Here is a 13399-nt window from a genome sequence, read left to right on the forward strand (position 1 = left end):
TGTATGTATTATCTACGGTTGACCTATCCAGATTCCTAAGAGGTCAGTAAGGGGCGAGTACAAGTGCACTAGAGTGCCTTCCGTCCCCTGTCCTATTGCTCTCCTATATCTCCTATACCTTTCTTCTATTCCTATATCTCTTTTTCTATTCTTTCATTGATATATTCTATTACTATACCTTTTTTTCTATTCTTTCTTAGATATATTTTACTATGAGTATCCCCTCTATAACCTTCATCATGTATTTTACTATGTGTATATAGATATATACCCACTAAAACCCTCATTGTGTTTTGGACAAAACAAATAAATAAACAAATAAACAAATAAACAAACAAACAAATAAATAAACTGTAACTTATTACTTGTATCCTTACGAATAATATTAATATTGATTGTTTCCTGATTGCTTATTTGTACCTTATGACAATCAGTAAGTGTTGTACCTCGTGATTCTTGACCAATGTATCTTTTATTTTATATACACTGAGAGCATATGCACCAATGACCAATTCCTTGCGTGTCCAAACACACTTGGCCAATAAAGAATTATATTCTAAAAAATAAAGTAAAAATATAGCTGGTAGGAATTTTTACACCCTCCGATTTGGACAGAATTATGAAATCATGAAGCTTTCCCGTGTTGTGAAAGTAGAGGAAACCCACAAAGAAGTCATTGGTTACTACTGTCTTTTTTATGTAGGCTGGGTTTGAGGGTTTTTTTGTTTTTAGTGTGTACGTGCATTTTTGAAAGACTTTGAAATTCTGTAAGTTTCAACTCCTCCTCTTTTCCTATGATTGATTCTGGTTCCTTTTCCTAGGAAAGGAAGATAAATTCAAGAGCTTTGGTACAAAATGCTGTTGGAAGAATGACAGGGACTCCAGCTAGAGCAGTGGTTCTCAACCTAGGGGTTGGGACCCCTTTGGGGGTCGAATGACCATTTCACAGGGGTCTCTTAAGACCATGGGAAAAGACAAATTTCCCATGCTGTTAAGAACTAAAGCTTCTATTCTGGCCCCTTGGAACATATTTTTACAATCCAACCAATCAGGCGTTTACAGTGGGGGTGTCTTTCTGACTTTCCTGCCAATCAACTGAAAGCTCTGTTGGGAGAATTGGCGCTAGACTTATGGTTGGGGGTCACCACAACATGAGGAACTGTATTAAAGGGTTGCGGCATTAAAAAGGTTGAGAACCACTGAACTAGAGCCAGGGTTGTATAGGAATAAATAAAAATAAAATCCAGACAGCTGTGAGGAAAGGAGAAATATTTATTCCCCAAAGCAAAGGAGTTTGCTTTGGGGGTAGCTGCAGAGAAATGAGATACTGCAAGATTGTTTTATAGGTGAGCTTGTCTTAGGTTTAGAAATGCATATGTGCTGATTCTAGGGTCACACTTGAGAGGTATGTGTGGGTACGTTACGTGCCATCTATGATATTTATTCTTGTGAACATGCAGATCCTCTGGGAGACTGATTTAATCAAGTATTTGTACTTTCAGACCTTATCCTTTGATATGCAGATTAGGTCTGGGTAATTTGTGGGGTGGGAGAGGTTTTATTTATTTGTTTGTTGTTTGTTTTATTGATTCATTTGATTTATGTTCTGTTGGGCTCTCTGGTAGAATCCTCCCAAAAATTCACAGGTACAAATTTCAGACACACACACGTTTGAAAATTAAAAACAATATTCTTTATAACGAAAATTCAAATAAACTAAGCACTCTTTTTGTATAGCAAAGAGCACTCATTTCCAAACAAACTGGTGATTTGTACAAGTCCCTTATTAGTTCTTAGATACTTAGCTTGCAGCTGTGAGGCAATTCACAGTCCTTCTTCTTTCACGAAGTGAAACACACTTTGCTCTGGTTTAGTTTCAAAATGGGGAAAAAGCAACACACCAAGGTCGAAGTCAGCAAGACAGGCACGAAACACAACGATCAGATAATCCTCCACAATGGCCAAACCCACAGGCTGCTATTTATAGCAGCCTCACTAATTACCACAGCCCCACCCAACCACAGGTGGCCTCATTTTCTTTTATAATAATAGAAACATAGAAACATAGAAGTCTGACGGCAGAAAAAGACCTCATGGCCCATCGAGTCTGCCCTTATACTATTTTCTGTATTTTATCTTAGGATGGATATATGTTTATCCCAGGCATGTTTAAATTCAGTTACTGTGGATTTATCTACCACGTCTGCTGGAAGTTTGTTCCAAGGATCTACTACTCTTTCAGTATCTCTCAGTTGCTGTTGCCTATGCATCGCTCTCCGCATGCGTGGCTGTATCATTAACTCTTCTTCCGAATCCAAGGAGGAGCTAGATAGTTGATCTCCTTCTGAGCTGTCTGCCACACTCTCCCCCTCCCTGTCACTCATGTCTTCTTGATCAGAGTAGCCTTCATCAGCAGATTCCACCGGGAGCAAAACAGGCCTGCGGCATGTGGATGTCTCCCCCACATCCACAGTCCTTGGGGCAGGAGCTGGGGCAGAGCTAATCACAACAATTTATAAGCCGCCCAACTCCTTCTGGACTCTGGGCAGTGAACAACAATTTAAAACAAACTTTAAGGAAGTTTGAGTAAAAGATTTTCCCTGGTTTACTATTTTTACTTGACTTCCTTTCAGCTTGACTATCAGCTGTCTGGTGGATATGATGATTCTCAGTCTGTTAATGGTCGAGCAAAAATTAAGACAGTATAAAGAATAAAATATATATTTGACACAACACTTCCCACAATGCTAGTCTAGACTAAATTAAATGTGTATGTGCAGTTTCTCCATGTTGTGAGAGCCGCTATTTTTCTTAAGATATTCTTAGAACCAGAGGTTAGATTGTGGGAAAAGAGACAGGGATTCCCCAGACATGTACAGGCAGTTATTTTTTTTAAAAAAATACAGTGATCTTTGTTGTTACAGAGCTTTTCAAGTAAATAATATTGATCTCTTTTATATACTTTGGACAGGGTACATTTGAGAACATGGCAGCTGTAGTTCATTTGCCTGAAATTTTGGGGTTGTGAGAACCCAGCCTGGTTCATCCCCTTTCATCATCATCATCATCATCATCATTATTATTATTACAGTGTTCCCTCGATTTTTGCGGGGGATGCTTTCTGAGACCGCCCGCGAAAGTCGAATTTCCGCAAAGTAGAGATGCGGAAGTAAATACACCATTTTTGGCTATGGACAGTATCACAAGCCCTCCCTTAACACTTTAAACCCCTAAATTACCATTTCCCACTCCCTTAACAACCATTTACTAACCATTATTACTGGTACTCACCACTGAATAAGACACTTAGTGATCCTGATATTTGTAAACATAATTATTTATTAACAATAATAATTATTTTTGTTATTTATTTGCAAAAATTATTAGTTTAGCGATGATGTATGACGTCATCGGGCGGGAAAAACCGTGGTACAGTGTTCCCTCGATTTTCGCGGGGGATGCGTTCCGAGACCGCCCGCGAAAGTCGAATTTCCGCAAAGTAGAAATGCGGAAGTAAATACACTATTTTTGGCTATGAACAGTATCACAAACCTTCCCTTAACACTTTAAACCCCATAACTGCGATTTCTCATTCCCTTAGCAACCATTTAGATTATTATTCACCATGTTTATTTATTAAAGTTTATTAAAAAAATATTTATTAAAGGCGGACGAAAGTTTGGCGATGATGTATGACGTCATTGGGCGGAAAAAACCATGGTATAGGGAAAAAAACAGCAAAGTATTTTTTAATTAATATTTTTTGAAAAACCGTGGTATAGGCTATCCGCGAAGTTTGAACCCGCGAAAATCGAGGGAACACTGTATTATTATTATTATTATTATTATTATTATTAATTAAATTTTGTATGCTGCCCCTCTCCGTAGACTCAGGGCAGCTCACAACAATAGTGGCAAAACAATGTAATACAAATCTAATAATTTAAACTAAAAACCCATAATTTAAAAACATGCACACAACACACCATACATAAACAATATAGGCCTGGGGAAGTTATTTCAGTTTCCCCATGCCTGACGGCAGAGGTGGGTTTTAAGGAGTTTATGAAAGGCAAGGAGGGTGGGGACAATTCTAATCTCAGGGGGGAGCTTGTTCCAGAGGATCAGGGCCGCCACAGAGAAGGCTCTCCCCCTGGGACCCGCCAGACGACATTGTTTAGTCGATGCCCCAACTCTCAAAGCAGTGATGGAGGAAAAGGCATTTCTTCAGTTCTATTAGATAAAGAACTTAATGGTGAATTGAACTCGACTTTCAGTTAGATTCTGAAGCTGATCTTTTGTTTTTTTTCTCTTGCTAGAAAGCTTTGAAGGAAATGTTTCCGATTGAATCTGGGGAAATTAACACAGAGAGCAGGATAATCCCTCACTTGGGAGGTAAGTAACCTAACTGTGACGAAACTGCATAAGTTGACATGGGTTAGTTCCACCTGCTCTCTCGCCTCTTCTGGCAGGAATGAACTATTGGGAAGTTCTGTCTTAGAGCATTGATTGAGACTTGCTTTCAACTATTATTCTAAGCTATTACTTAATTGTGGTTTTCTGATTAACCACATTTGGTTGGGTTCACACAACTTCCTATACCATAAACATTCATAAAAGCCAGAGTTGGAATTCATATTCCAGGCTAAGTCCAAGCCAAACAAGTTGCACTTATTTCCCAGGGAACTTAGGTATGTTGTCAGTCTGCAATCATATGCTGGAATTTTGCATTCGCTACCCTGTTTCCCCGAAAATAAGACAGTGTCTTATGTTAATTTTTGCTCCCAAAGACGTGCTACGTCTTATTTTCAGGGGATGTCTTATTTTTTTCAATGAAGAAGAATTTATTGCTGAACAACAAAAAAGGAACATTTATTATATACTGTACAGTAGTGGTCATCACAAACCAGCATAACCAGACAAACTGTGAATCCTATCAAGAATTTCTTACTGCTATCGTACCATTATATATTACTACTGAGTTGGATGTGTCTTAAATCTGATTGATGCAGCATTTTGGGATGCAATTTATGGACAGCAGTGTTATATATGTTCTGTTCAGGAATGCTGCAAAATGAAACGTCTCCCAAGTCTTACTTTCGGGGGATGCCTTATATTAGGCAATTCTACAAAACCTCTCCTATGTCTTATTTTCGGGGGGTGACTTATTTTCTGGGAAACAGGGTAGCTCTCAGGCTGCCCTGAACTGGGAGGGGGGCAGGCAACCAGGCAGGAAAGTGAAACTGATGAATGCTTATGGGGGAAATGAAACTGATGAAATTGATGGGAAGAAGCCTGCCTCTTAGAGACAAGTTCCCATCGTTATTACCCTGGGAGCAAAATGCATAACCACTTTCAAAACCTTTTTTGGTTCGGGTGCCAAAAGAGTGCATGCATATGCAACAGCATGTGCATGTGTGCCCACACCCATAATACAATTCCCTCCCTCCTGCGCATGCAGACAATCCCACTCACTGAGGCCTCCAGACTTCTGGTAGGCCCATTGGACTGTTTTCCGTTGTTCCAGGATTCAGGAAAGCCTCCTTAAAGCCTGAGGATGGCAAAAAATGGCCTGATGAGCCAACTGGACGTTTGCGCGTTGGACCATTTTTTGCCATCCCCAGGCTTCAGGAAGCTTTTCTGAATCCTGGGGATGGCGAAAAATAGTTCTGGAAACGGCCAAAAATCAGCTGGCCAGTGGGCGCATGTGTGCTGGATCTGATATATAGAACCAGGGTGGCGCAGCAGGTAGAGTGCTGTACCGCAGGCCACTGAAGCTGGCTGTAGATCTGTAGCTCAGCGGTTCAAATTTCATCACTGGCTCAAGGTTGACTCAGCCTTCCATCCTTCCGAGGTGGGTAAAATGAGGACCCGGATTGTGGGGGCAATATGCTGGCTCTGTTAAAAAGCGCTATTGCTAACATGTTGTAAGCCGCCCTGAGTCTAAGGAGAAGGGCAGCATGAAAATCAATCAATCAACCAATCAACCAACCAACCAACCAACCAAACAAACAAATGTTAGATAGATAGAAGGATGGATGGATGGATAGATAGATAGATAGATAGATAGATAGATAGATAGATAGATAGATAGACAGACAGACAGATAGAGCAACGCCTTGCATGCCCTCAGATATGACTCCATGTGCCACTGGTTAGCCACCACTGTACTAGGCTTTTAAGTAAAAGTATATCTTTCTCTACAAACGGAGTTAAGGATCTTTCTTAACTAAAAGACCAAGTCAGGGCAGGTCTGACAAATGTCCTCAAAGCTCTTCTATTTCACTCAACTCATAATCTGCATTGTAGATTGTGGTTATGGCATTTCTATAGGTGACCCATTCCTTGCAGGGTTTAGCTGAGCCTCTTTCCTTTAATTTCCTTCCCATCCTTGCTGGAAGCTCAAAATACACAAAGAGGTAGAAAAGTCCAAGATTTGAGAATGCGAAGCAAAATCTCTGTCTTGGATTTTGGGAAAGTACACCAGTTTAGATTTTGGTGTCCTAGAACTGATGGGTGAAGAACAAGCAGGAAGAGGGAGATTGTGATCCCCTTATATAGAGCGCTGGTGAGACCACATTTGGAGTACTGTGTTCAGTTCTGGAGATCTCACTTACAAAAAGATACAGTATTGACAAAATTGGCTTTATTTTATCCTTTGAAAAGAGTTGATATCCTGTCCTTCCGGTTAAACTTATTGTGGGCCAAGTAAACCAAAACAAGAGATGTTAAATTCAGAGATGGAAAATAAACCAAATGACAGTCTCAAAATGGGTGAGCAGTGTGGTCGGGCAGTAGGAAAAGCAAGTAGGATGCTTGGCTGCATAGCTAGAGGTATAACAAGCAGGAAGAGGGAGATTGTGATCCCCTTATGTAGAGCGCTGGTGAGACCACATTTGGAATACCGTGTTCAGTTCTGGAGACCTCACCTACAAAAAGATATTGACAAAATTGAACGGGTCCAAAGACGGGCTACAAGAATGGTGGAAGGTCTTAAGCATAAAACGTATCAGGAAAGACTTAATGAACTCAATCTGTATAGTCTGGAGGACAGAAGAGAAAGGGGGGACATGATCGAAACATTTAAATATGTTAAAGGGTAAAATAAGGTTCAGGAGGGAAGTGTTTTTCATAGGAAAGGGAACACAAGAACAAGGGGACACAATCTGAGGTTAGTTGGGGGAAAGATCAAAAGCAACACGAGAAAATATTATTTTACTGAAAGAGTAGTAGATCCTTGGAATAAACTTCCAGCAGACGTGGTTGGTAAATCCACAGTAACTGAATTTAAACATGCCTGGGATAAACATATATCCATTGTAAGATAAAATACAGGAAATAGTATAAGGGCAGACTAGATGGACCATGAGGTCTTTTTCTGCCGTCAGTCTTCTATGTTTCTATGTTTCACCTGAGAGATAAGATGTATTTTCTTCCTTTCTCTCTCTAGCTCCAGGGTGGTTTGATAGCCAACGTGCCACTGAAAACCGGCAAAATACTCTGTCCGAGTACTTCTCAGCCTTGATCAATCTGCCGCGCAAGATCTCCCGTTGTGTGCACATCTTAAACTTCTTTAAAGTCAGACCGGATGATTTGAACCCTTCTACTGCAAACCAGTGAGTATTGGCCAGATTCCAGAAGGTGCAAATTGGGACAGTGATGGGTTGCTGCTGATTTGGATGGTTCGCCCGAACCGGTGATGGAAAATTGCCCCCGCTCACCAAACTGGCAGTAATGGGTGGCTGGCCACACTCCCAAATGGGTCCTTCGGTCACTGCTCCTCGAAAACATCTGGCAAACAACCCTCTGTACATGCATAGAGGCTTGTGCGCATGCCCAGAGGGTTATTTGCCTGATGTGATGTAGGCGCGCAAGCAAGCGATGTGAGCATTTCCAACGCAATGCGAACCGGTAGGGAAAGTAAGTAGAACCCACCCCTGATTGGGACCATCCGTGTTTTCTGCAACCAATGCTTATAGAATCGATCAGAATTCGCCTGGTGCACCAGTTGCAGCCCTATTTGGACAGGGAGTCTCTTCTCACAGCCACTGATGCCTTCATCACCTCAAGGTTCGATTGCTGCAATGCCCTCTACATGGGGCTACCTTTAAAAGAACATTTGGAGACTGCAGTTGGTGCAAAAATGCAGGCGTGCGAGCCATTATATTTCGGCTGTGGCGAGGGGGGCATTTGCCCAGGTTCGCCTGGTGCACTAGTTGCGGCCCTATTTGGACCGGGGGTCACTGCTCACAGTCACTCATGCCCTCATCACCTCGAGGCTCGACTACTGTGATGCTCTCTACATGGGGCTACCTTTGAAAAGTGTTCGGAAACTTCAGGTCGTGCAGAATGCAGCTGTGAGAGCAATCATGGGCTTTCCCAAATATGCCCATGTAACACCAACACTCCGCAGTCTGCTTTGGTTGCCGATCAGTTTCCGGTCACAATTCAAAGTGTTGGTTATGAACTATAAAGCCCTTCATGGCACCAGACCAGATTGTCTCAGGGACTGCCTTCTGCCACACAAATCCCAGCGACCAGTTAGGTCCCACAGAGTGGGTCTTCTCCGGGTCCCGTCAACTAAACAATGTCACTTGGCGGGACCCAGGGGAAGAGCCTTCTCTGTGGCGGCCCCGGCCCCCTGGAACCAACTCTCCCCAGAGATTAGAATTGCCCCCACCCTCCTTGTCTTTCGTAAGCTTCTTAAAACCCACCTCTGCCGTGAGGCATGGGGGAACTGAGATACTCTTTCCCCCTAAGCCTTTACAATTTTATGCATGGTATGTCTGTATGTATGTTTGGTTTTATAATAAGGGTTTTTAAATGTTTTAATATTGGATTGTTATATGCTGTTTTTATTACTGTTGTTAGCCGCCCTGAGTCTACGGAGAGGGGCAGCATACAAATCCAATAAATAAATAAATAATAAATAAATAAATTATGGGCCTTTCAAGGTATACCCATATCTCTACACCATTCTGCGAGCTGCATTGGCTACCAATTGGTCTCCAAACACAATTTGAAGTGTTGGTCATGACCTATAAAGCCCTACATAGCTTAGGACCAGATTATTTATGGGACCGTCTCCTTCCTCATGAATCCTAGGTCCATGAAGTTGGCCTTCTCCAGGTCCTGGCAGCTAGGCAATGCCACTTGGCGGGACCTAGGGGTAGAGCCTTCTCTGTGGCAACTCCGGCCCTTTGGAACCAGCTCCCTCCAGAGATTTGTACCATCCCCACCCTTCCGGCCTTTCGTAAGGTTTTAAAATTCACCTTTGCCGGCAGGTTTGGGGTCGTTGAGTACTGGCATGTATGATTGTATGTGAATAAATGTGGATGATTGCTTTTTATAAACTGGGATTTTTTAGATTAGATTTTACCGGTTTTAAACTTTTAGATTTCTTCATGTTCCATTGTATTTATTCTTGTTTCGTAAGCTGCCCTGAGTCTACAGAGAAGGGCAGCCAAAAATTCAAATAATAAATAAAATTGCTTGATAAATATGGTAAGCCACTCAGTGGCTTACAATCATGGCTTTGCCCTAGATGTCCTGTGTATATGCAAAATATATGCCAAATGAAACGGCTGAAATTCATGCAAATTCTAAGCCCAAGTCAGACAAAACCACACAATGCATGACCGCAGGTATAGATTTAAATGGAAAGTAGAAGAACTGCAACAGGGAATGGTTTCTTTTTTATCTTGAGCCTGGCATTGACATCATTGGCATTGATATTTTCCCTGTGTGTTTTAACAACGGGTTTTTCTGGAACAATACAACAACCTCTGCAGATTTAAATAGGAAAGTACCAGAGGAGATAAGGAGGATATCAAGGAAGGGAATTTCCTAAAAGTTATTCATTGCCAGAAATACAATTGGAGCTAGAGGGTGGCTGTATTCAAAGTCTTGCTCATATAGTTTTATTTTATATCTATCATCTATCTATCTATCTATCTGTCTGTCTGTCTGTCTGTCTGTCCGTCCGTCCGTCCGTCCCTCCCTCCCTCCCTCCATCCATCCATCCATCCATCCATCCATCCATCCATCCATCCATCCATCTATCTATCTATCCATCTATCTATCCTATCTCTCTCTCTCTATCTATCTATCATCTATCTATCTATCTATCTATCTATCTATCTATCTATCTATCTATCTATCATCTATCATCTATCTATCTATCTATCTATCTATCATCTATCATCTATCTATCTATCTATCTATCTATCCTATCTCTCTCTCTCTCTCTCTCTATCTATCATCTATCTATCTATCTATCTATCTATCTATCTATCTATCTATCTATCTATCTATCTATCATCTATCATCTATCTATCTATCTATCTATCTATCTATCTATCTATCTATCTATCTATCTATCATCTATCATCTATCTATCTATCTCTCTATCTCTCTATCTCTCTATCTATCTATCTATCTATCTATCTATCTATCTATCTATCTATCTATCTATCTATCTATCTATCTATCTATTAGACTTGTATGCCGCCCCTCTCAGTAGACTCGGGGCGGCTCACAACAACAATAAAACAATTCAAGACAAATCTAATAATTTAAAAACATTTTAAAAAACCGTTATTAAAGCAGACATACACACAAACATACTGTACATGAATTGTATAGGCCCGGGGGAGAGGTCTCAGTTCCCCCATGCCTGAAGTCAAAGGTGGTTTTTAAGGAGTTTATGAAAGGCAAGGAGGGTGGGGGCAGTTCTAATCTCAGGGGGAAGCTAACCCAGCTAACCCAGTGGTTCTCAATCTGGGGCTTGGGACCCCTTTGAGGGTTGAATGACCATTTCACAGGGGTTGCCTAAGATCATGGGAAAAGACAAATTTCCCACAGTGTTAGGAACTAAAGCTTCTATACTGGCATCTTGGGACATATTTTTACAATCTGACCAATCAGGCATTTAGAGTGGGAGTGTCCCTCTGACCTTCCTGCCAATCAGCTTAAAGCTCTGTTGGGAGAATTGGTGCTAGACTTAAGGTTGGGGGTCACCACAACATGGCGAAGTGTATTAAGGGGTTGCGGCATCAGAAAGGTTGAGCACCACTGACTAACCCTTAATGGTGGTTAAGTGCCACATGAAATGGCCCAGGGATTTGCAATCTCAGAGTCCGAGGACATTTATTTTGGGAAGTCCTGCGGTGAAAGCCGGAATTAGAAAAATGAAACAACAACAAAAATCCACCCACTTTCCCCCCCCCTTCTTTTGGTCTGTGTGTGATGCAAGAGTGTAGCTCTGCAGAGCTGGTGGGCAAATTATTTCTGCAAATGTATTGCTTCATTCCGGTGGTGAAATCTACTTATCTTCCCTAATGGTTTGGAAGTGCTTGCACGCTTTATCCCCCTTGCTCTGCTCATGTGCATGCTTTTTCATGCTCTGCACACCACAAAACACTTTGTGCATGCACAGAGGGTTAAAAAAAAAGAAAATGGCGATGTCTGGGTGGTTGGGCAGAGCCTTGTGCTATCGCCGCTACCGGTTCTGCAAACCACTGGTGGCTACCGTTACTGGTATGCCTGAATTGGACCGAACCGGTAGCATTTCACCCTTACCTCATTCCTTTCCAGGTCCTGTAGATCAGTGTTTCCCAACCTTGGCAAGTTGAAGACATTTGGACTTCAACTCCCAGAATTCCCCAGCCAGCGAATGCTGGCTGGGGAATTCTGGGAGTTGAAGTCCAGATATCTTCAACTTGCCAAGGTTGGGAAACATTGCTGTAGATGAATATGCTTTTATTAGTTTGATTAGCTGCACCAGAGCTCTTGTGGAGGGTTGAAGGCAGTAGTGGGCTGCAGCCGATACAGTCAGGTGCGCAGTCCCTGTTGGAAAAATGGTGCTGTGGGTATTTTCAATAAGAAAAAAAAAAAAGAAGATATTTGATTATCCATATCCTGAGAGCTGCAAGGATAGTATATGCGCAACAATGGAAATCTGATAAAATACCGGAAGAAGGGATGATAATTAAAAAGGTGATGGATTGCGCAGAGATGGACATGTTGTCCAAAAAGCTAGAAGGGAAAGAAGATTCAAAATACTACAGGATATGGGGAAATTTCTGTGATTGGCTAGAGGAAAGAACAAAAATAAATAACATTTAATGACAAATACTTACAAGGGCAAGAATGCAAAGCAATACGTTAATATAACCACGAACAAAAAACGATGAAAAACTCTTCGATTGAAAACACAAAATGAGCTGGGAAAGTAATTTCCCAAATGTTTGTTATATGTTTTTTCATGTTTAGTTTGTCACTGTAATGTCTTGTATGTATTAATTTTTTTTTTTTTTAAAGGAAAAATGGAGCTGCACACGATCAGCGGGCGGGCATGTGTATCAGTGCAGGATTTGGCTTCTGCGCATGCGCAGGAAGCAAAAAAATGCCCAAAATTGATGAAATCTCATGCGTGAGAGTGTCCTCGCCAATAATCAGCAAAATCATACGCAGGAAGCTGAATTGCCTTCGCATCTCCAGATTCCTCTCCAAATACACTGCTCAAAAAAATAAAGGGAACACTCAAAGAACACACCCTAGATCTGAATGAATGAATTCTCATTGAATACTTGGTTCTGTACCAAGTTGAACGTGGAGACAACAAAATGAAATTGATTGTCCATCAGTGTTGCTTCTTCACAGAAATTTGAGCCGGGGTGGCGCAGCAGGTAGAGTGCTGTACTGCAGGCCACTGAAGCTGACTGTAGATCTGTAAGTCAGCGGTTCAAATCTCATCACCGGCTCAAGGTTGACTCAGCCTTCCATCCTTCTGAGGTGGCTAAAATGAGGACCCGGATTGTGGGGGCAATAGGCTGACTCTATTTTAAAAAGTACTATTGCTAACATGTTGTAAGCCGCCCTGAGTCTAAGGAGAAGGGCGGCATAAAAATTGAATGAGTAAGTAAGTAAGTAAGTAAGTAAGTAAGTAAGTAAGTAAGTTAGGTCCCACAGAGTTGGTCTTCTCTGGGTCCTGCCAGACAACAAAAAATGTTGTCTGGCGGGACCCAGGGGAAGAGCCTTCTCCAACCCTCTGGAACCAGCTCCCCCCGGAGATTAGAACTGCCCCCACCCTCCTTGCCTTTTGTAAACTCCTTAAAACCCACCTCTGTCATCAAGCGTGGGGGAACTGAGACATCTCCCCCTCGCCCATGTAGTTTTTGTGGATGATATGACTGTTTGTATGTTTTTATATATTGGGGTTCCTTGTTTTTTAGACTTTTAAAATGTATTATTGTTATTTTAGATTCTAACTATTAGATTTGTCATTATATATTGTTTTTATCACTGTTGTAAGCTGCCCCTAGTCTACGGAGAGGGGCGGCATACAAATCTAATCAATAATAATAATAATAATTTATATTGGTGGCTAATTGGTAAG

At 41.5% G+C, this 13399-nt stretch overlaps 1 protein-coding gene across 1 annotated transcript in view; it reads left to right on the forward strand.

Annotated features, from left to right (window-relative positions):
- The window catches only part of NCF1 (neutrophil cytosolic factor 1), a 29075-nt gene that overhangs the window by 2888 nt on the left and 12788 nt on the right, over window positions 1-13399 (forward strand). Inside the window, exons 3-4 of the mRNA XM_070742516.1 lie at window positions 4320-4395; window positions 7451-7616. Of these exons, the coding sequence (XP_070598617.1) occupies window positions 4320-4395; window positions 7451-7616 (242 nt within the window). The remainder of the gene's footprint in view (window positions 1-4319; window positions 4396-7450; window positions 7617-13399) is intronic.

The sequence above is a fragment of the Erythrolamprus reginae genome, chromosome 1, assembly GCF_031021105.1.
Source record: "Erythrolamprus reginae isolate rEryReg1 chromosome 1, rEryReg1.hap1, whole genome shotgun sequence".
Classification (NCBI taxonomy): domain Eukaryota; kingdom Metazoa; phylum Chordata; class Lepidosauria; order Squamata; family Dipsadidae; genus Erythrolamprus; species Erythrolamprus reginae.